The 23157-nt window shown below is 43.0% G+C and overlaps 1 protein-coding gene across 2 annotated transcripts in view; it reads right to left on the bottom strand.

The window, feature by feature from the left end:
• Positions 1 to 23157, bottom strand: part of nos1 (nitric oxide synthase 1 (neuronal)) — a gene marked incomplete at both ends in the record, with an annotated part of 40065 nt that overhangs the window by 12908 nt on the left and 4000 nt on the right. For both annotated transcript variants that reach the window (XM_080853090.1, XM_080853089.1), the window contains 8 exons: positions 28 to 129; positions 1495 to 1669; positions 4185 to 4324; positions 5367 to 5508; positions 6848 to 6939; positions 7554 to 7716; positions 8090 to 8235; positions 14224 to 14364. In XM_080853090.1, coding sequence (XP_080709216.1) covers positions 28 to 129; positions 1495 to 1669; positions 4185 to 4324; positions 5367 to 5508; positions 6848 to 6939; positions 7554 to 7716; positions 8090 to 8235; positions 14224 to 14364 — 1101 coding nt within the window. The remainder of the gene's footprint in view (positions 1 to 27; positions 130 to 1494; positions 1670 to 4184; positions 4325 to 5366; positions 5509 to 6847; positions 6940 to 7553; positions 7717 to 8089; positions 8236 to 14223; positions 14365 to 23157) is intronic.

Here is a 23157-nt window from a genome sequence, read left to right as displayed (position 1 = left end):
TCTTTCCAATCCATTTTGACGTTTTACCTGGAAGCTATGAAGAACAGCAATGTTGATCTCCACCAGTGCCTGGTCCTTCCACAGAGAAGAGATTCTCCTGGTGTCCAGCCCCATCATCTTAGCCACATCCTGTCAGTGACAGAAACGGTACACTAGATGATGCCATCGCTTGCAGATATAATACATAATTTAATAAAATTGATTTCACAATGCAGTATTTAATGCTTTATATAAATATATCTATATCTATATACGTGTATACTTGTAATCACGGAAGTAATACTGTATCAGGTTAATTTTGAGGAGCGAACGTAATAGTAGAACATTTTTCATTTATCACTTTTTCATGTGATAATACAGCTCTAGGTGATACATTATTAAAAGAGCGCACAATACTCTCTGCTGAAATGCTCCACTCATTGTGTTTGGATTGTGTTCGTGCGGAGCTCTAACGCGCTGGGATTCTGCTGTGTTTGAGTGTGAAGGTGTGAGAGAGGAGAGGAGGTTATAGCACTGAAGCTCTCTGCCTTAAAAAAGCAGATGAATGCATCTCATTGCAGCATAGAGCACAGAGACGAGGAGAGCAGCGAACTCCCCCACATGATGGCTATGGTAATGAGCTCTCTAAACAAGAACAGCATGATGTGTCATCTCCATGGTTCTGCTTAATAGTGAGAACATTCAGACACATACAGTACATGTGTGCAAATGCACACACACACACACACACACACACGCTCAAGAGCATTCACACAAGCACAGACATACTGACACACACACAAATCTGCACACACATGCATAAAACCAAGCTCAAATACACTCATACACCTTCACACTCACACGCTCATTCACATATGTACATACACACACACACACAAGTTGCAAAAAAGCACGCGGCAACCTTTCAGGAGCTATTTCTGAGGGAAAAACTAAAATAGCTTTACAAGTGGTCTTGGCTCTCTTTTAAGGAAATATAAAACACCTTCTGGCATTCTGCAACAGCTCTACCCAGGCCAAAGAGAGAAATTCATTTTGATATCAGTGGCATCTGGAACAAATACGACTCTGATATGGCTCTGGTTTGGCTCAGATATGGCCCTGATATGGCTCAGATACGGCCCTGATATGGCTCAGATATGGCTCAGATATGGCCCTGATATGGCTCAGATACGGCCCTGATATGGCTCAGATACGGACCTGATATGGCTCAGTTATGGCCCTGATAAGGCTCAGAATCATTGCAAAGCCAGCTGCTAGACACTGTCTATGAGTGCATTTCCCTTGAAAGTATAGCTAAGACAATGAGAGATTGTCACTGTTAGGAATTTGGTTGATACAGCGTTCAAATCAGCTTGAATCTCTAAAGTGACTCATGTGATTGTGTTGATGGGAATATATTTTGTAGTATGTGACTGCTACAATGTACAAAAAATATACCGACATAAATGAAACATTGAAACTCCCTGAGTGGGAGAAGAGGCTGTTGTAAGGCACCTCCAGGATGTTGTATCGCGAGGTGTCGCAGAAGTCCCTCACACCGATCTCGGTGCCCATGTACCAGCCGCTGAAGGGGCAGCCAGTGAATTCCAAGCCACCGACCTCCAGCAGCATGCTGGACACAGCGGGCAGCACGTACCACTTCAGATCCAGGTCCTTAAACCACTCAAACCTGCCGCAACATCAAAGCAGAGAGTCAGAGATTACGCAATAAAGTCGTGCAAGCAAGTTCTAGGCAAGTTTATATAGCACATTTCATACACACAGGCAGTTGATTGTGCTTTACAGAAATAAATGTGTTTGTCTCTTTCGGAAAACTGGACAGAGAACCATAAAGCAGAACTGGATAAACTCTTCATAGGGTAAGAGCCTGATAGAACGTTTTTCAGAGAAAGGTCTAAATAGAGCTTAGCCCGAGAATAAAGCCTAAAAATAGGTCCACCAATAGTGCTTAGCCGTTAGCCCGAAATGTTTTAACCTGGATCTTCCGGCAGTTTGTTCCAGTTGCAAGCAGCATAACGGCTAAATGCTGCTTCACTGTGATTTAGATTGAACTCAGCGCTCTACTTGAGTCCATTGATCTAATAGGCCTACTTATATTTTTTTACTTTATTTGTCTGTAAAATCTATTGTGTAACTAACTGTAAGCCAGTGTAAATATTCTATAACTGTAGTAATGTGCTATTTTCTTCTGGATAGAACTGTATCAGCAACATTCTGAATGAGCAGCAGGAAAGTCCAGTTAAGAGACCATTACAGTTGTCCACCCTAAAGGCCGATATATGCTTCTGCGACCGTTACTGCACGGCCACGCAGTTGCATGAACGGATTTGTGAAAGGATTTGTGAACCTATGGTTCGCCGACGGTTGTCCAGCTATCTAATGTCTAATGCCTAACTAATGGTAGCATGCTACTACCCCCAAGGTAAACAACGATTGAAAAGTTGCTTGTTTGACCTTTTTTTGCTTTGATTGTTTGAAGTTACAGAGAAATAGATACTGTGCAATGTAAAAAAAAAACGTATTGTAACTGAAACATACGTCTGAGGGGATTTGCAAGGTGTCTGTTCCAGCTATCTAATGTAAGCATGCTACTGCCCACAAGGTAAACAGGGATGGGTTTGAACGAGCACAGCCCTTACGGCTTGTGTTGCCATGTCGGATAGTTACAATATTTGGGAGACGCACGCAAGCACGCAAGAGGTGCTTGGAGGGGGTTCGCAACGACGTAAGGGGCTCTTGTGTGTCTTTCGTGTCTGCATAAAAGGCCGACCACGAATTAAGCTTAACACCTGAAACATGGATGAGCTTTTCTTGGTCTTTTTGGGAGAGACTAGACTGGCTACACTTTTAAGATGATAGAAGGCTGTTTCAGTGATTACTTTGATATGGCTGGCAAAGGTGAGATCTGAATCTTTTACATTTACATTTCAGACTTTCTACAATGCAACACTCTGACTTATTAGGTTCTATTGTCTGAGGGGAAGTCGACAATAATCTTCCACATACATTGAACGCACACTTAATTGTCTGTGTATATCAATCTATCAGTTTCTTTCAGAAATGAACTTCCAACAGGTGTTTAATGTGCTCCCTGTTTGCTGTATCCAAAGAGATGAAGAAAGGTGTTTGTGTAATCCAACTAAGGACATCCATCAGCGTATCTGCATGAAATCCCTACAGTGAGCACCGCTATAAACCTCTGTAACCCTGCCAAGTTTCAGCCCAGCCGGAATTATGTGCCACCCTTAATTTGCACTAAGTAAAGCAAACAGCGCAGCACCCAGCCAAAACTATCATTATCACCAAAAGAACACCTGCGGAAGCCGTCCAGGTGCTCGACATGAGTGGCCCCGTTATCCGTCTAATGCACGCTACCTGAGCGTCGGTGGGGCCCAGGTGGGCTGGATGATGGTGCCAGTAGTAGCGCTGGATCCCCGTAGGGCTTTTTGCGGCACTAAGACATCATTGGTACAAGTGGAGATTGCCAAACTGGCAGCCGTGCACAAGCCAACTGATGTAGGACTGGAGGAGGAAGCCAGGATTGGGGCTTGGCGGCAGTCCCTGCGCAGCACTCCGGAGGATTTCTCCCCCCAATGAATGTGAGTCATGTGCGTGTCTCTCCTCTCTCTCTCGCTCTCTGTTTTTCTCTTTCTCTCTCTCGCTCTATCTGACTCTCCCTATTCCTCTCGCTTTCTTCCCTCTCTCTCTTTCACTCTCGCTTTCTCTACCTTTCTCTTCCTCTGTCTCTACCCCCTCTCTCTCTCTCCGCTTCTCTCATGCTCTGTTTTCTCTTGCGCCATCCTTCTTTTTGATACTCTCTTTGTCTTGGTTTCTCTATCTCACTCTTCCCTCCTCTCTCCCCTCTCTTTGTTTCTACTTTCCTCTTTGTTCCTCTCTCCTCTCATTATCCATATCTATTTTTTTTTTGCCTACCTACGCCTCCATCTATCCATCCGGTTAACTATCCATCCATTCATCCTTGTTTTCCACTGCCTCACTTCTCAGGAAATACCCGAGCCTGTACTCCATTTAGCAGGGCCATGGGGACACACACATAGCCACAACTACTCCTGTGAGAGGGTTGTCCTTGCTGGCCTGTGTGTCCTTGCAATCGTGTGTTCTCACAGCCCTGAGTTTGTGTGTCTGAATGACAGTAGTGTTTGCTGTGTTCCTGAATCACTCACTTTGGATGGACGATGGGCACCTCCATGATAAGGTCAGCGGGGAGCTCGAACAGCTCGGGGTCGTCACCGCCGGCCTGGAGCAGGAGGGGGAGCACGTCGAAGCGGCCGCGGGGGGCTTTCCAGCCCTGCTGCATACAGATCTGGCAAAAGGAGAGACACAGCATCAGGACCCGTTAGAGCTGATGACAGAGCATAGGTGCGTTCAAAATAGCTAACAAAGGAAAACGCTTGCGAACATTTTCAAACAGTTTTTAGTTTGCTTTGAATTAACTTCGATCATTTGCAAACACACACACAAACGGTCTGAGGAGGTAGTTCTTGGCGCACAGACACAGACACTGGAGGGTTAAATCAAAATTTGAAATGGTCACCTCTGTTTGCCAACTCTGAACGCACCTCAGTCTAGAGTTAGACCTGGGCCTGGACTACTGTCTGGAACAGTACGGTGTGAAATCACATAGCATGCATTAGTGAATTAATTGTAGCTAAACAAACCATCTTTGTGGTATCCTCATATTGTTGAGTATCATAAATAAAAATACATACAACTCATGTTTGATACCGATGCAAGCCACAGAGAAATGCAAGTAAAAAGATGTCCCCGCAATTCAATGTACTCTCTCAAATTTAATTTGCAATGTGCCAACTATAAGAGTCTTCATCACATTTGCCTGATAAAGAACAGAAGGGTCAGAATGTTAAACATTGAATGCAGAGGCATAAGATGGAGTGTGGAGACATTTGTCGTTGTATCTCCCCCCAAGGTGCCATTTGCAGTAGTCACATAGCACTAAAGTAATTAACAGCTTGATTGGGATGTACCTCCAATTTAATCACGATCCCTACCCTAACCCTAAACCTAACCTTAACTGTGCATATCTACCTAACCTTAACTGTACATTCTGTGACATGGCCATAATTAAAATCTTACAGATGGGTGCAATTGGAAAATAGACGCATGCAACCCTTTATTGAACAAATGTGCAATACATAACGGTCAAAATCTACCACTTCATTTTTTTAATGTGATGTTCCATTAAACAAGGAAAGGTAAACCAGGGAAAACGGATTCAAATCTTGACTCTTTTAAGACCTGGAAGGTGAAACTCTTCCACACTATGTTTGAAAGCATTAAATGAAGTGTGCAGACATTAGTGTTTCATTCCCACTGTTGAGGCTGACCTCTGTGAGTTCCACCGAGGCTGGGTCTCCCAGCATAGAGCCGTCGGGTTGCTTGTAGCCGGCGTAGCGGATCAGCTGGTTGTTCCACACACGGAAGTCATGCTTCCCGTCCGTCCTCTGAGGGAATATGGTGATGGCCGATCTGGGAGTGAGAAGAGGGCATGTAGAGTTTGACCTTTGACCTTGCACTCATTCTGATACATATTACACGTTGATCATTAGCTGTAAGAGTGAATGACTCTGTCCAAAACACTTTGTTGGTTTCCCATTAACAACGTTTTTTAAATGCACACACAGGAATTTGAGAAAAAGTTCAGTACTTTTAAATTAAAAGGCTGGGTTGGGATTATGAACTAAAGTGAGCCACATGTTGCACTTAAGACAAAAGTGGCAATCTCCTTAATTTGGTATTCAGGGTCTGTATGTCATATTCAACTACTTTTGTCTCAAGTAGCCTATTCCAGTGGATTTGTTTTATGCAAAAAAAAAGACACAAGACGCACTCTTCAACACACTGACAGAGAGACTATTTCTCCAATAAACCAAAATATCCTCGTCCTCATTTTAGCCACAAGTTGGCCACACCAGCACTAGCAGGTGCTGTGAAACTTGTGCAATGATAGATGATATGGCTTTTTTGTGTAATGCCACAAGCTGCCAAATACAAGACTGTCACTAGGCACTGTTTCCTATTTCCACGTTCAGCTCTGGGAGGTGAGGCTGACAAAGGCACCTCGCTCTCTTAGACAAGCTCGTGTTCAGCTCCTCATGCACAGCTCTGGGAGGTGAGGCTGACAGAAGCAAGGGCGCCTCACTCCCAGACTGGTTCAGACTGTGACTCTGTGATCACAGTGACTGCCGCGGCTAATTAAGTAGAAGCCGGAGAATAAGCGTCACCTGTTATTAGTACCTTTGCGAGAGATGCACTGCTGTGCCGCTAGGATTGAGAGGAGGAGAGGAGAAGGTTAATGATGGAGGAGGCTGAAGTGGGGGAAGTGAGGGGAACAAGCGAGCGAGTGAGCCCACAGAGCAACTGGACCATACTGGGGCCAGATCCAGGCCAGTTCAGAGCCGGACCAGGGGTGGATTTGGGCCAGACAAGAGCTGGATCAAGGCTGGATCCAACTGATATGTCGAAGGTGACGACATGCAGTGAGGGAAGAAAAGTAAGGAAAGGTGGGATAATGAAGGGGAAGGGATACAGGGATACTCTTCTCTAACCAGAAATGATTACATTCTAGCTTACTGTAAGTCCAAAATAAAAGTAACAATAACAACAAGGTATAAGATACATTGAATTATTGACTGTGGCATATCCTTATTAACTATAAATCTCAAATGGCGGTTCCTTCACAATGCAGTTTCTATACTGTTACAATACTGTGAAGCTTGTGAATTGGGTTTGGACCTGAGAGTATGACCAGTAAACTGTGATGATGACTTGATGAAAGAGGAGGTGAGTGGATGGCATGTAGGCTTACCTGAGGTTGCCTTTGTTGGTGGCATATTTGATATGATTACAGATGGAATTGAACATTCCATGAGCTGTTGCGCAGTCTCTGGCATCAAATACCTACAATTTACCAATCAATCAATATATTAAAACATATATACATACACCAACATGATTGGAAAATAAGAATACTATTAGCAAAAGCTCCACTGAACTACGAAATATCACATTCAGTAATCTAAAATAATTATCTTTCTATTCAAAGTATGTGAACTATGAATTTCCCATTATGAATCAAAAAAAGTACACATTCTCCTATCTGCATCTTCCAGGCCAAGTGAGAATTCCAGACTTCTGTCCCAACTGGGTCTGGCTGGTTGACTATAGACTAAGGCACAGTGGGGTCACTGGGATCACTGTGGCCACCTGACCCAGGGATGACCCTGTAGGTATGATATAGACCTGGAGTGATGAGTGGATGGATAACCACACCCATTAATTTCAATGGCCAATGCTATGCCAGCTAGTTCAGCCTTGACCCCCACCCTGTTTCGTGGTGCAAATGGCCTGGGCTGCAAACGCAACATGACCAAAGACCACAGTAACCCAAAGGCTGCACTCCCATATGACTGAACTCAGCCTATGGGAAACAAACATCATGGTACTAAAATAGCCCATGCCAACTGGTCTGAAGCTAAGCCACCAGACCTGCTTGGGCTGGGTCCCGCACCCACCTGCAGCTTGGACCACTGGATCCTCCCCACGCAGCGGGCGGCATTCCTCCAGGCGTGCTTGGCACCGTAGATGAGCTCTGTGTCCTTCAGCTGATACGTCCCGGTTGTCTCAATATCCTTTGTCACCTCTTCCAGCCTGTCAGTGTGCGCCTTGGAGCCACATCTGCTCTGGCACATACGTCACCATCACACACAAACACACACACACACACACACACACACAGATGTCATACACATATGGTACGTACAGACACCTCACATACAAATACAGCATATACACATTCACACATACACACACACACACACAAACACATACGTGTCACACACATTTACAAACACAGAAACACAAGGACTGAAAGGTAGTATCAGTGTGTGAGGCATGTCAAAAAAGGTGTGAATGTGATATGTCTGAAACACACATCTATTTTCTGTATTTTGCCATTGACAAAAAAACTCATCTGGAAAGAGTTTTTTTTTTGTACGTGCACGTGCACCTGCAGAGACACAGAGAGATTGTGAGGTGGTGGATGGCTTGCCTTTTTATAGAGGAGTAGTACTGATTAATGAAGTCTGTGGCCAGGGGAAGAAGCTGCTCTTTGGATCGCACCTCATCTGGCTTGCGGCTCGGCTGGTTTGGCGTCATCATGGAGCCGTAGCACACCTTTTCAGTGCAGATGGGTGCCTAAGAGCCACAGACAAAGGCCCCCCCCCCCCCCCCCCCCACACACACACACACACACACACACACACACACAAACAAACAGTGATCGTCATGTGATGTGACCAGATAGAAACACCACTTCCACAGCCCAATTCTTTGTTGTTCTGCTTTTGTCTGTCTTCATCTCTCTGTTTCTGTCTTCGGCTCTCTTTTTTCTGCTCCCGTTCCACATCTCTCTCCTTGTCCCAATCCATTTCTGCTCGTCTCGCCAGCTTTCCCTCTCTTTTCCCCCCATGTCCTTCTCTCTTTCTATGTTTCTCACACTGTCTCCCTCTCTCTTCATCTCCCCCCTCTCTCTATCTAATTATCTCTCCATCTTTCTCCTTTCACCAAGTGCTGAATGCCACAGAATAGCTCATGACCTAAATGTGCACAGTGAGCCCCAACAGATTTAATGTCTTCTAATGTGTTTATTGGACTGATTATGCAACACGAACGCAAATGGATAAACCATTTCCTCTGTCTCCTTGAGATGTGGCAAGCCCAAGATGAGCTCGGATGAGCGGAGAGAAAAGTAGCGCGAAAGAGAGAAAATTAGAGCAATAGTAGAGGCAGGAGAAAGGAAGTCAGTGCCAGTGTCAAGAGCGAGTTCATATGGTCAGTGTAATAAGATTAGATTTGATGTACACTGTCACTTTGGGTAGCCGCTAATGTGCTGAAAACATTAGGGGGGAAACGGCCACATGGAAGCGTGCCCCAAGTGCAAATTTAACGCTAAACTCGTCGCTGCTAAAACGAGGTCCTCCCGTCACGCTAAAGCACCCACTCGATCTCTTTAATCAAAGAAGTCCACTAACAGTGACTCGAAACCCCGCCCCCTTCTACCCATCTCTTGCCTGTAAACTCAGGGGGAAAAAAGCTCAAGAAAACCCTTCATATTGTCACAAGGACACATCTCATCACAGACTGGTTGCATTGGCTAAATTAACTGTCTGACTAAATTACTGATTGATTTGCTGTCTCCCAACCGACTGTCTAAAGCACTGACAGACTGACACACTGATTGGACTGAGTCACTTACCACAGCAGAAGAGTTGAGAAAGAGACAGAGAGAGAGAGAGAGAGAGAGAGAGAGGGGGAGAGAGAGAGAGAGGGGGGGGGGGGGGGAGGGGAAGGGGGGATTTTGCGGGGGGTTAAAAATAAAACAAAGGAATCGTTTGCGCCTGAACGCTTCCGCCAGTCATGAAACACTGGGGACTGGTGCCAAGCAGCTGCCTTTTTCTCCTCATCAAGAGCACCACTTGCTGAGTCTCAAACTCTGTCCTGTGACGTACTTGTATGCTATAATAAAAGTCTAATTAGTCACCAGACCACCAATTATTCCATTCGTGCTATGCAAAGGGAACCATATGTAAGTCATGAAACGATTGCAGCCGGGGTATAGCGGTCCTGTAAGTGAGAATGGAACGGTGCCCGGATAGCCCTGCAACCAGGGACGTACCGTCATAGGAGGCAGGGGAGGCAGAATATTCATATTTTTCTACTAATCTGTGGTATGGGTGTCATTTCTGCATGATTCCGATCATTTCAAGCATTTTTATTTTCGAAATTGCTGAATTTGCACATTTCCGGTTCCAGAAAACAGGGACGTGCGGTGGGTTGAAGCAGATGCATTGGTGTCTATGGGCAGGGGAGGCAGTGCCTCCCCTAGGATTGCGCAATCACTCCAAACTGGGTTTTACGCATGGGTGTGCAAGCGTAGAACCTTTGATTTGAGCTCAAAACGCATTGAAAAATATTGTTAGTGAGGCAGGCAGTACCCCTGCCTCAGTGAAGGGGGCGAGCGAGAGCGCACTTCTCGGGTATATGCTGGTTCTAAAGTTGGTTTTCTTCTACACTTCTACTTCACTGCGAAAATGGAAGGTTGTATTGCTAAGCTGAAGCAGTTCTCAAAACTGGACTTGCAGTCCAAACGTGCAATGATTAATAATAGGAGACCAATGGCGGAGCTAAAATGTTTTCTTCAAACGACGGGACAGAAGGTATTGACATTTGCATTGGAGTGTTTCACGTTTCCCAACGGGACATATTCATGCGCAACACAAACCTCACTAAAGGCTGCTAGGTGCAGGAAAGTTGCCTTGAAGTTGTGAGCAGACTAAGTGCCTGAGCTAAACTAGCCACTGACTGCATTCACTCAAGAGGAGGTAGATCACAGGAGAAAAGGACAACGGATTTCTCCTGAACTATACGGGGAGCCGTGAGTGGATTACTTTGGTTTCACCTCAAATTGACGGTTAAGAGCTCCAACGAAAGTGCACCAACTTTAAATTATACCGGTCAGTAGAACATTTTGGTATTGTGTGCTATGTCTGCGGTGTTTAACTGTTTGCTTGTTAATACGTTGTGTAAATAAATATGTAATTGTTTTTTTCTGAACTGCGAATTCCAGTGTCCGAGTTGTGTAAAAGGTCATTTAAATTAGCATCCCACCACCGTAGTTATATTTTCCCTAGACAAAATGAAATGAGCCATATCATTGGTGGGAGGGCTACATACGCTACCTTGTAACTATTAATATCTTATTTGACACGGTGTAAAAGTTCAATTACCACACCGATTGTACGCCTATAGCCTCGTAAAAGTCAGTTGATTATTGAGCCGCATAACTTCTTATAATAAAAAAAAAACGATTGTTTAAAAGTAATAGTATTAGACAATAAAACATAAAGTTTTTTCAGTTCTGGTATGATGACAATGTTTAAACCATAAGCATATATACATGTATGATGTATACATTTGTTTTAAACAACTAGAGATCGGAATGACATAATCACTTCCGGTTTCTGTGCCTCGCCAGCTGCGAACCTCACGGCACGTCACTGCCTGCAACATATATGGGCCAGATCAGAGCCATATCCGGGCCAGATCCACATTCTGCTTTGCTGTGTTGGTGATACAGTGGCTAGTGTAGCCACCTTCTAAACATGTGATCAGGGTTTGATTCCCATTTACTGCACTATGTGCTCCGTCAGTGCTGTGTTCTTTATCTCTGACACATGTGCTAGACAGATGTATTTGTTTCTGCTGCTTTGTCTTTTTGGTAGTGGTCTCTCTAGGTGGTAGGATAGTTGTCATACACTGAATCGTTCCTGGAATGAACTGGAATGTCCAACTCCCTGTACCTCATGCTACTTCTAAGCATGTGTGACATCTTGTGCTGGCTCTCTACATCTCTACATACTCTCTACATCGCAGAAAACCTTTGCCTGTAAGTATTTTCTTAAACAGTTGATCAGTTATTACTTAGAAACATTACTTCTTGTGGAAACCACTTGTAATGAACTGTAGTTTTTTCGAATTGTTTACTTTGATGAATATGCTAAACGCTAGCGCGGTCTCTATGGAATTTCCCCTATAAGTTAGCATTAAGCTAACGTAATTTCTATCATAGTTAAAAATGCAATGCTAAGTGATTGTTTTTAGAAACGCATGTTACGAGATTACCAAGATAACTCTGTCTGTCTGCTCAGTTTTACAGTGCTTCTTAAGTAAACACTGCATGAAATGTGGGATTTACGACAGTTTTTGACCCTGTGTATTGCCGTAGAAGCCCACATTGGTGTGGAACCCCCCCCCCCCCCCCTTCCCCTTGGCCAGGCCTAGCTTTTGTTATGTTAATTGAATTGACCTGGATTGAAAACAACTCCCCCCCCCCCACCAGGGGAGGCACCCCGTCACTGCTTCACTGATTTAAAAAACCTGAAAGTCACAGGTTCGATCCCCACTAGTGGCAACCATGGTCCAAGTTGCTTAACGACTGTTAACGACTCTTAATGACTATTATCAGAGTAAGCCTGACTCTGTATAATTACATGCCAGAAACGAATCTCAAGAACATTAAGGTGAAATAATAATATATAAGTTAGGAACATTACACATAGCCTAAGTTAAAACTTTTAAACACATAGGCCTACCACCATAAACATGTGAGATAATTCGACAGGAGATATTGAAAGACAGCTAACTCGCTTCGTGAAATAAGACAGATCAACTATATATATATATCTGGAAACTAATTACAGATTCCGATTAGCTAAATTTGCGTCTGGATGGAAAGGTGTTATCTTTCCCCATACCACCCATGCTAAGCCATTTATAGCATAACCTGCAATCTACTGTGGAAAACAGAAGGCAGGCGATTTCGACGTCTCATCTTTGCTCCTTGAATGTCGATATGTAATAGTATGGTGTTATTGAAACTTACTACGTGTAAAAAATGACTAGAAATTGAACGTTTATTATTCAAGTCTAAAGTTTCTAATGTTGCCTCGGGCGCCTTTAAGTGAACATAGGCTAATTAAAACTTCACATAAGTCCACTAAACAATTTAGAATTCCCACGCTCCAGTAACAGAAGAGAAATAGGCCTACCCCAGAAGAGGGAGGAATGATAATCCAGTGACTTGGTCGCACCGACGAGCCAATTTCTCACCAGCAACGTGGCTAAGCGGTTAGACACACAGTACCATTAACCTGAAGAGCGCAGGTTCGAAGCTCGCGAAGCTTGCGAAAAATTTCAAAATCTACCTGAAACGACACAGGTTAGCTATTCACGAGTGGCAAACATGTCCCAAGTCGTGAAATGACTATCTCAATATCAGAGTAGGCCCGACTCTGTATGATTACATGCCAAAAGTGAATCTCAAGAACATTACAGAGAGGAAGCTCCGGAATATCTTGGAACAGCCTCGAACGTGACATTGCAACCCTCGAACTCTGAAAATGAAAGGCAAAGCAAGAATCGTGATAACCCCGAAATCAGAACCCTAAAGACAGAACTCTGAAAACGGAAGGCAAATCAAGAAATGTGATAACCCCGGAGCAAAACCCTAAAGACACAACATTAATTCAATTATTATCGAGTAGGCTACATTTTAATTTCGTTTTTATGGGGCAATAGCTGTAAATGGGAGGGGATTTGTCAGTTGAAAGCTGACCAATAGACAGAATCTCATTCCGTCTCATCACAAGACGTTTTAATTCAATTCCTTGTCGTTTTCAACCAATGGCTGCAGCAGGGTGTGTGTGGCTAGACTGCTGACAGTCAATATGCTAATAAGAGCATTTCACACCTCTGTCAGCGGGAGGTGAGAAGTAACACATCGCCCCCCTCTCCCCTCTTGGTCTGTATGCGGGAAATTCCGGTAATTTGCGGCAGACGGATATTTCGGGGGAATGTCCGATATCAACCAGGAATGCTCATCATTCGCGGGTGTATCACAGCGTTTACGGGCCCGATATTCTTGCTTTTCGTACAGTGAAAGGTTTGAAAAGAACTTCAAGCTTCAGACTTTCTCTTGGGAAAACTGTTATCTCTATCTGCCAAGCCAATTTTGCAGGCTAGAGGGATCATGCCACAAACAGAGAAGCACTGGCAGAATAGTACAAAAAATTATTGGTGCACTTGGAAGTTGTTTGCCAGTTAAATGAATGAAATTCTAAATAACTGATAAAGTTCACCTGAACTGAGTGAAATTTGAAATACTTTCCCTTGATATAATACCATGCACTTTTAAGTTGTTGCAATTCTATTCAGTTCCACGCAATGCACTTTGTTGCTGGAGATACATTTGATTTAGCCTGTCACTCAAATCAGTTTAATCTTAAATATTGAGGATAATGACCAGTAAAGTTGTGTTGGTACATCTATTTACAATTAAGTGCATGTTTTTGTTAGTTAATTGCATTTCTTAATCTGTGTGTGGTTCTGGATAAACACTTTTATTGTGTGTGTAGTTCTGGATAAACACTTGCTCCGTGTGTGTGTGGTTCTGGATAAACACTTTTATTGTGTGTGTAGTTCTGGATAAACACTTGCTCTATGTGTGTGTGTGGTTCTGGATAAACACTTGCTCTATGTGTGTGGTTCTGGATAAACACTTGCTCTGTGTGCTCTTGTTTTGTGTGTGGTTCTGGATAAACCACGCTTGTAGGTGTCAAAGAGTACCTGATTGCTGGCGCTGAGGTGCAGTGTGTCGCTGAGTACCATCCCACTCTCCAAGTTCTTCACCTTCATGAAGCGTGGACATTTGGATGGGCTGCCGTTCTGCAGGTTTTGTTTAGGCGAAATCCGCCCTTGGCTTAGTGGCTGACATGGAAAAGGAACAAGTGTTAAAAAAGACACGTCAACATCTAAACTGTTAGACACTTAACATCACTGTAACTGATGTTGTATTGAGCGTATTGAGCCCCAATGTGTCCAATGTGACCGAAAAATCTAGCAACTGAATGAAGTACTCAGTCTTTATGGTCAAAATATGCACACTATAAAGATGCAAGTGGTGAATGATCAAAAGAGCCAAAAATAGCAATATCGTTTCACTTTTAGATAATTATTCAGTGAATTCCAGTTCATATGGCATGTGCTAAAGAATAAATGCATAGTATTCAGCTTCATAACACATTGTCCTGAATAAAGTTTCCATTCAAGAGCAAGTATGTGATCCTGAACATCACAGGGCCCGAGATAAAAAAGAAAATCAATCCGCATTTCATTCAACCCCACTGTCATCTCTACCAAGGCCCACAATTTACAGACTCCCACCATGGGCACCTGAATGCCAGCGTAATTGTAGCGTTTTCCCCGCAGGAAGGACTGTTGAATGTCAATCGAGGCTCATTGACGCGCGACTGTCCTGTGGGAGAAAAACTGCAGGCGCCTCTTTTGAATCGATGTGATTCTGCACATAATAGCGATGTAGCGCACAACACAGAGGGCTAACACCGCGCCTTGAACTGGCCATGTATATGATCATTATCTCACAGATCACACATTGAACACACTGAATCGCCTATTGTATTCAAAGACCAAAGACGGCTCATTAACTTCCATCAGATGAGTGTGAGGTGAACCAGATGTGGTCAATTAACTCGTTTAAGGTGTGTGTCCATGTGTGTGTTTGTGTGTTTGTGTGTGTGTGTGTGTGTGTGTGTGTGGGGGGTGTTTAACAGACAGTCAGAGAAAGAGGGGAAGACAAACTTCAGAGTCAAAGCCACAAAAGAAACTTGAATATAATTCGACTAGTCTTGTTCATAGTTGTATTAATTAATGTGCATTAAATATTTGCGATGAAAGGGTCTTTTTGCATAATTATGTTTTCGGAGGAGCTTAAAAGGCACTTGCATCAGAGAAAGAAGTGCATACCTAATGATAGGGTCCCTTCAAAAATCCCCACTTATTAGACTCATTTATGCATCGCCCACACTTTCATACAGCATTCTCACGAAAAAGTGACTTACTAATTTTCAAATGTAAAATCTTCGGAGTTAGATCATTTTGCATCTCCATCTAGCTCTAATAACTACATTTTGGTACCACAGATGTGTGTGTGCCGGGTTGTAGCTGAAGTATCTCTCCTGTTGTGATGGGCATCAAAGAGCCAGAGACAAAGGCACTCACACACACACACACACACACACACACACACACACACACACACACACACACACACACACACTCTCACACACACACACACACACACACACACACACACACACACACACACACAGACACACACACACACACACACACACACAAACACACACACACACACTCACACTCCCAAACACACACACACACTCACACACCCAAACACACACACACACCCAAAAGGCGTGCACACACACATACAGTGATTGTGACGTGATGTGACCAGAGAAGAACAAGGCCCAGTCTATTGTCTTTCTCTCTCTCTCCATCTCCCTTTTTCCCCCTCTTTCCGAGTCTCTCTCTCTCCCTCCCTCCCTCCTTATCACACTCTCCTTCCCTTTCTCACTCTCGGCAGCCAAACATGTTGTTTACGTTCTCGTCCGCTGAGAAGTTACACAGACTCAAATGAGCAACCCACTGCACCATGCCTTCATTTTCAGAGGCTAAAATATGTGTCTCTGCAGCTGTTTGAACTGTGAATTTGTGGACACACATCACATCCGAGAAGTAAACTTGTGGAAAACAAACCTGTGCTGTGTGACTCATAATCTGCCTTTTGAAGTGCACGTCTGAGGGTTACCTAGAGAGCGAGAGGTTTGATGTGAGCCGCAATCAAAGCATTACCTCTCTATCCTCCACGGACGCTGCCAAGGCAGCAGGGTCTCCCCGCTGACTCTCACTGCCTTCAGAGAGAAGCCCACTGACCCTGGCAGAAGCCTGTCCAGCAGCCAACAAACCACAGTGCCCATGGCTGCGGCAGGGACATCCCCGTGAGGAACTAACTATGGCCTGGTACGGATTAGACCAGCCAGACATGGGCCAGACCTGGGCCAGTCTCAGCCCAGAGTCGAACACTTTCCCTCGATACCACAACACAACACCCTTTTGGCCAAATTGTCAGCACCACACTCCCTATCAAAAACACACAGCACACTCTTCACTTAACTTCGGTCCAGAAAAGGCTCTCTGTGCAAGTTTCCTGTTGCTGCTGTTACACCGGCGACAGGCGCCCAAGTTGAGCAATGCAGCTTGTCAAACTGGCCTTTCATGATAAAGCACTTATGCACGCACACAAAAGATGATTTATGCTTCAGGTTCATTTTGCATGCTTCCTTTCAGCAGCACACCGGTGGTTTTTCTCTAAGTGGGCATAAATATGCAGCAGGAATACTCAACTCCCACTGGATGTCAATGGGACTAAAAACCTCCCTCTTTCCATCATTCCTGACAGCTGCCATGTCCCCCGTTCAGCACAACAGGCTTGTTTGGGCGTCACAAATGCTCCGAGTGCAGCCTCTGCTGGTCTGAGAGGCACTTCATGGTCCTGCCCCGTGGACAAGGCCTCACTTCAGGCTGTTTGTGTACACACTCCAACACAACAGCCTTTCTGCTCTACCAAACCTCTCAGCCCCACAACCTCCCATCCTTCCAATCCTACCCCCCCCCCCCCCCCCACCCTTCACACACACACACACACACACACAAACACACACACACACACTTGCACTTGTCCCAACCCTTAAACACGGCACACACACTGGCTCACAGAGGGGGTTAATCGCCTGGAGTCCATGCGACTGTGTCCATGCGTGTGTGTGTGTGTGTGTGTGTGTGTCTACGTGCCGGCTGCAGCTGCATGCATTCATTACTCCTCTTGGGAATCATTGCTACCCATCCGGTTCTCTTTCAAGGAGCTTGCGCGTCATAAGTGGGAGGATTTGACTGCCATTTGTGGATTAGAGCACGGGCGCCACGAGCACTCCAGTCCCACATCAGCCCTGGGCTCTGGCTCTGGGTCTGCTCTCTCTCTATAAATCTCCCTCTCTCTCTCTCTCTCTCTCTCTCTCTATATATATATACATATATCCCTCTCTCTCTATATATATATATATATATATACGGGCCATTCTACCGAATTCGTGTAATATGCAGTCCCTCAACAATAAAAACTATTTACAAAACAATTAGGTATTAAGGCATAGATATTTACTAAGAAAATGTTATGGTCTATATAAACCCAATGCATTAAATGAGATAGTGATAAGCAAAATATATACAAAGTCATCATTTATAGGTTACTTTCTATTGGGAAGTAACTGTCCCCAACCCTGACATCTAAATTACAATGCCTTTAAATAACACTTTTCATTTTTTTTTGATTTTTTTCAATTATTTACAGTTTTTCACTATTGTTAGTTCGGTTTTTAAGACATGAATCTGTATGGCTTCCCCGTCACCAGTGTCATGCAATCATGCATCACTTACCCCCGACAGCGTCCTGTGAGCAGAGTTCTCGTCCAGTTTTGGTCAAACCGAAAGTAGTCCGGCAGGTTTGCTAGACCCAGCAAAATAAAAAGTTTCTCTTCCCAAAACATTATGTGTTCTAAAGAGTGATATATTTGCATCCCAAAAACATTGTAGTGGAAAAAGTCTCACCTCGTTATCACTTGGCCCTATTTTCAATACGCTCGATAATGCAATCTCACAGCTAGAGTCTACCTGTTTGATTCGCGAAAGTTGATTCGCGAAAGTTTGATTCACCAAAGTTGCCTGAGAGAAACGTCCATCACAGGAAAACGATGAAAACTGAGACAACATTTGATAAAATTGACATAAAGCATCGTTTTCCTGTGATGGACGTTTCTCTCAGGCAACTTTGGTGAATCAAACTTTCGCGAATCTATGGCTGAGTAACCTCCTTTGGACCAACCCTTTTGACACTTGCGCTGGACGCAAGTGTGTTTTTTCCGCCGTTAAAATAGCAACTGCGCCATAGAGCCGCCCACACAGCTACTTGCGCTTGGCGCCTTCCTACTTGCGTTTCTGATCGGCAAGATAGGGCCCATAATGTTTTGGGAAGAGAAACTTTTTATTTTGCTGGGTCTAGCAAACCTGCCGGACTACTTTCGGTTTGACCAAAACTGGACGAGAACTCTGCTCACAGGACGCTGTCGGGGGTAAGTGATGCATGATTGCATGACACTGGTGACGGGGAAGCCATACAGATTCATGTCTTAAAAACCGAACTATCCCTTTAAGAAGTAAAAAGCGAAAATTCGGCACAATCTGCACAACCTATACGTCATGTATCAATCGCTCGCCCCAAGTGGGAAATACTTAAGGCTCCCTTATCTGCATTAGACTCTGATTTTCCTTGTGAACACACTGATGTCAATTACACATCACGTTGTTGTCAAAACACTGTACACAAAGTTCTGTTGTTGCACACAATTTTCAAGTAAAATCTGAAAGCATCAACTTGCAAGACACAAATAGTCAAATCTCTAAACTTTCAGGTCTTTTGACCAATTTGCAGTGAGGACGGCACCATAAAAGTGTCTTGAGCCTCTGTTTTGTTTGGTAAGCTATTGAAAACTTTGAAAAGATCGACAACCAAAGAAGGAGAGGGGTAAGAGTGAGAGGAGGAGGAAGAAGAGTACAAGAAGGAGGAGGAGTAGGTGGTTGAGGAGTAGGAGGACAGAGAGAAGGAAGAGGAGGACAAAGAGAAGGAAGAGAATGAGGACAAGGTGAAGAAGGAGGAGGAGAAAGAAGAAGGAAAATGGTTATCTCTAATGAGATTTGGGCCGCTGTGGTAGACCATGTTTTCATGGTTTTTCATTAGAACCTTCAGGATGGAGAACAAGTACGAAATATGTTTGCCTTGTGTAATAGTGCATATCAATAGAATATAGTGTGCTCACAGTATTTGTATTTTGCAGGACTGAAAGAGAACCACATTGTGGAGGAAGAAAACACACTTTCAATATTTTTTTTAAGCAAAGTAGCATTTTCCAGGAGATATAAAGGGTTTTGCATTTTTTGTTAGTTGTTTTGGGATTTGTGTTTAGAGTTTTGAGAAAACGAGGCATTCTTTCAAAAAATGTGTGAAAGCAATTGAGAAAAACTATAAGCATTTTGTATACAATTTATGTCAGTGTTTGGTGGAACAGGAGACTGAAATTGTAAATATGGTTTGTGAGAACAACGGTATTGCTGTTTTATGTTTGACTATGAAAAATGTAGGCCTACACTGATACATTTTACAAAAGGAGAAATGGCTCAATGAGTCATTGTCATTCATATGGTGTGATTCGATGATTGTGTTTTCAATTTTGCACTTCTGTGTGCTGTAAATGCTTGGTAGTGTGCAGCTAATGCTTAGTTGTGTGTACTAAATGAATGTATTTGTGTGTGTTTTGAAAATATGGCTGTGTGTACCAAATGAAAACACGAGTTCCATTTTGTGAACAGTTAAGAGATTTGATAGCAAAGAGTCATCTTGCAAAGGGAGTGTCAGGTTTAGCATGTGTGTGAGGTTTTCAGTTGTCTGTGTGCAGTTTTGAGAAAGCCGTTATTGTTTTGAAAAACGGGTTTTAGCAATAGTGAAAAACTGTAATTTCAAAGATCTTTATGATTGGGTTGAAACAAAACTTGGAATATTTGGATTTATTGTGGGTTTAATTTTTAAATCAATTAACTATACTCAAAAAAGAATGTCCCTAGTTTTCATGTCACTACCGAAACACAAGAGTTTTAGTCCATTGGCTGAGCCTGTGTTTTAGCAACGACCCTGCATTTTTGACCATGCAGTGACACTGCATACCTGTCCCTCATGGTTGAATGGTCAGTAGCTAAATCCCATAGTTTTTATATAAATGTGTTCCAAAGTCTGTAACCTTAAGAATTGTCACTACCGAAACCCATGTTTTCTTCAATTAAGTAAACCTTTTGGGGTTTCATGCAAAATATTATGTTTGTATGTGTGTACACCTCTTCAAAGATTTGTTTGCAAGCCGTGTGCTTGCTAGAATTCTTCATTTATGCTTAAAGTTAGCTAGAATTGTCACTACCGAAACAGTCACTACCGAAACATATGGTAGTGACCAGATGATTTCGGTAGTGACAAAATTAAATGGTAAGTAGTTCAATCCCATAATTTTTTAATAAATGTGTTGTGTGGATTAAAGGGCAGCCCAGAGCACCTTTTGGAAGATTGTGGGAGAGAAATTAACATCCATCCAACAGTGCAGTCACTACCGAAACAGTGCAGTCTCTACCGAAACAGATAAATTGAACTTGAAAATTTGGTAAAAATTTCATTTTTATGGATTTCATTGTGAAAACTTTCAAGAAATATTTGTAAAAATACTCTTCAGAGAAGGGAAGGAAACACAATCTGAACAGGTCAATAATAATACTTTTTTACTATAGTAAATGTGATGTTTCGGTAGTGAAATTTTTTGGAAGAGGATAAACATTCCGAAAATACAATATAAAAATTGACTGTTCTGTTACTAGATATGTGTACTTTAGATATGGTACAATTTACATACGGACAAAGTTTTGGGAATTCTACCAATTCGGTAGAATGGCCCATATATCTCCCTCCCTCCCTCTCTCTCTCTCTCTCTCTCTCTCTATATATATATATATATGTATATATATATTAATATATACGTATCTCTCTCTCTCTCTCTCTCTCTCTCTCTATATATATATATATATATATATATATAAATCCAGGAATCTCTGTGTGTCTGTCAGTCTGTGTGTCTGTCAGAAGTTTATATTAATATATACTAGTGCAGTGCCCGTAGGAATTATGCATTCTGTAGTGTTAGCAGACGTAGGTGTAGCTGTTGGGTAGTGTAATAGCAAGACATATTTGCACTCCACATAGGTAGGCTACAGGTTACACTGAAGTGTTATTGTGATGCATGTTTCCTTTTCATTAAGAAATGTTTTAATGTTAGCCTTTTTGGAGATATACCAACAAATAAAGTTTGAGATTATGTAGTGGATGCAGTTGAATATAGATGTCAACGTTGCTGTCTAAACTATAAACTAAATGTCATAAAGAAAGAAATTATTTAAAATGAAGTTATGGTTGAAATAGGGTCACTTCTTTATTGTAAGGGTAAGTGTAGGGCAAGAATGGTCATGCAGTTGGACTCAAATGTAGGTTAATTGTATTGAATGTATGTAGCCTACTGTACTGTATGACTTCGATGATGCTAGCTTTGACAGCCCACTCTCAGACAGATCGTAAGCTAATAAATGTCCTTACAATGGGAACACAGTTTAAATACTCTGACTGGAGATGGCGTTACTATCCCCCACCCGAATTCAGTGCAGGACTGGGAGGATAACATGACAACGTGGGCCAACATAATTTACAGCGAGATTTGCGCTGACTGGAGATGGCGTTACTATCCCCCACCCGAATTCAGTGCACAGTGCACGTTCGATGCACGTCAATAGGCTAGCTAATTTCACAGCAATTAACGTGAACAGGTTAAATTTACTTACAGATGAGCAGGCCTACTCCAGACGTCGAAGTGTGTGTTCATCGAAGTGTGTGTTCCTCATGAATAGCCTACACACTATAGGACATTTTACGCCAAAATCGCTGGTCTATGTCACAATGTATTGGCTCCCGTTGAAATGCATTGGGTTTAGAAATCGCGTCGCAAAATCCAATGCATTTCAATGCACGGCAAACGGTATACTAATAAACAATATGAATATTTTTGATGGATTACTATTCCCTGTCTGTTAGATGACTGTACAACAGACATTACTTTGAAACTTAATATAAAGAAGCTTAAAAATAAACGAATAGATAAAATCAATCACTGTCTTAAGATTACCTGAGCAAAAGTCTGTATCTGTTCACCAAGAAGAATTTGAATGCGAACCTCCTGTATCATATCCATATCCTCCTGTATCATATCTGTATCATATCCAACGCTATTCTGAACTTTGAGTGAAGGCAGGATAGTTTAATAACGCTACGCGTTTGATTGTGACGTCACTACCCATAGTGCCGACGGGACGGGAGACGATAACCCATTGTTTCCTACGGGAAACGGTAAAATACAAATATCTCGAAAACTATAAATTCAAAAATCTTCAAAATCAAGGATGCACAGGTTCATGACATGCGTAAGCTACATGCGAAATCTCATAACTAACGTAACTACCGTCAGTGAGATACGCCCTAGACAGACAGACAGACAGACACACAGACACACAGAGATTCCTGGATTTATAGATAGATATACGAGTGAGATTCTTTGGAATGAAAAGTGCGTTAAAAATAAAATGAATTATAATTATTATTATATATAGTATATATACTGTATACTGTATGTATGTGTCTCTCTCTCTCTCTCTATCTCTCTACATATACATCTATCTGTACACCTATCTCTCTAGGTCTCTATCTATCTCTCACACTCTGTGTGAGCCACATGTATTATGCAGCTGCAGTTACCACTGCTAACACAGCTGCCACCGCTGTTAATACTGCTACTGTGTCTCATGCAGCGCTTCAACAGCGCCATGCCCGCAGCCCAGGAGAGACTCGGGTGTCACTTGCACGTCTTCTACACACGTGGGTATTCACTCTGGCATACCCCCTCTGCCCTCTAGGCGGGTACACGCAGTAAA

Source organism: Sprattus sprattus (assembly GCF_963457725.1).
Source record: "Sprattus sprattus genome assembly, chromosome: 15".
Taxonomy (NCBI): Eukaryota; Metazoa; Chordata; class Actinopteri; order Clupeiformes; family Clupeidae; genus Sprattus; species Sprattus sprattus.
This window is presented reverse-complemented; position numbering and strand designations above follow the sequence as displayed.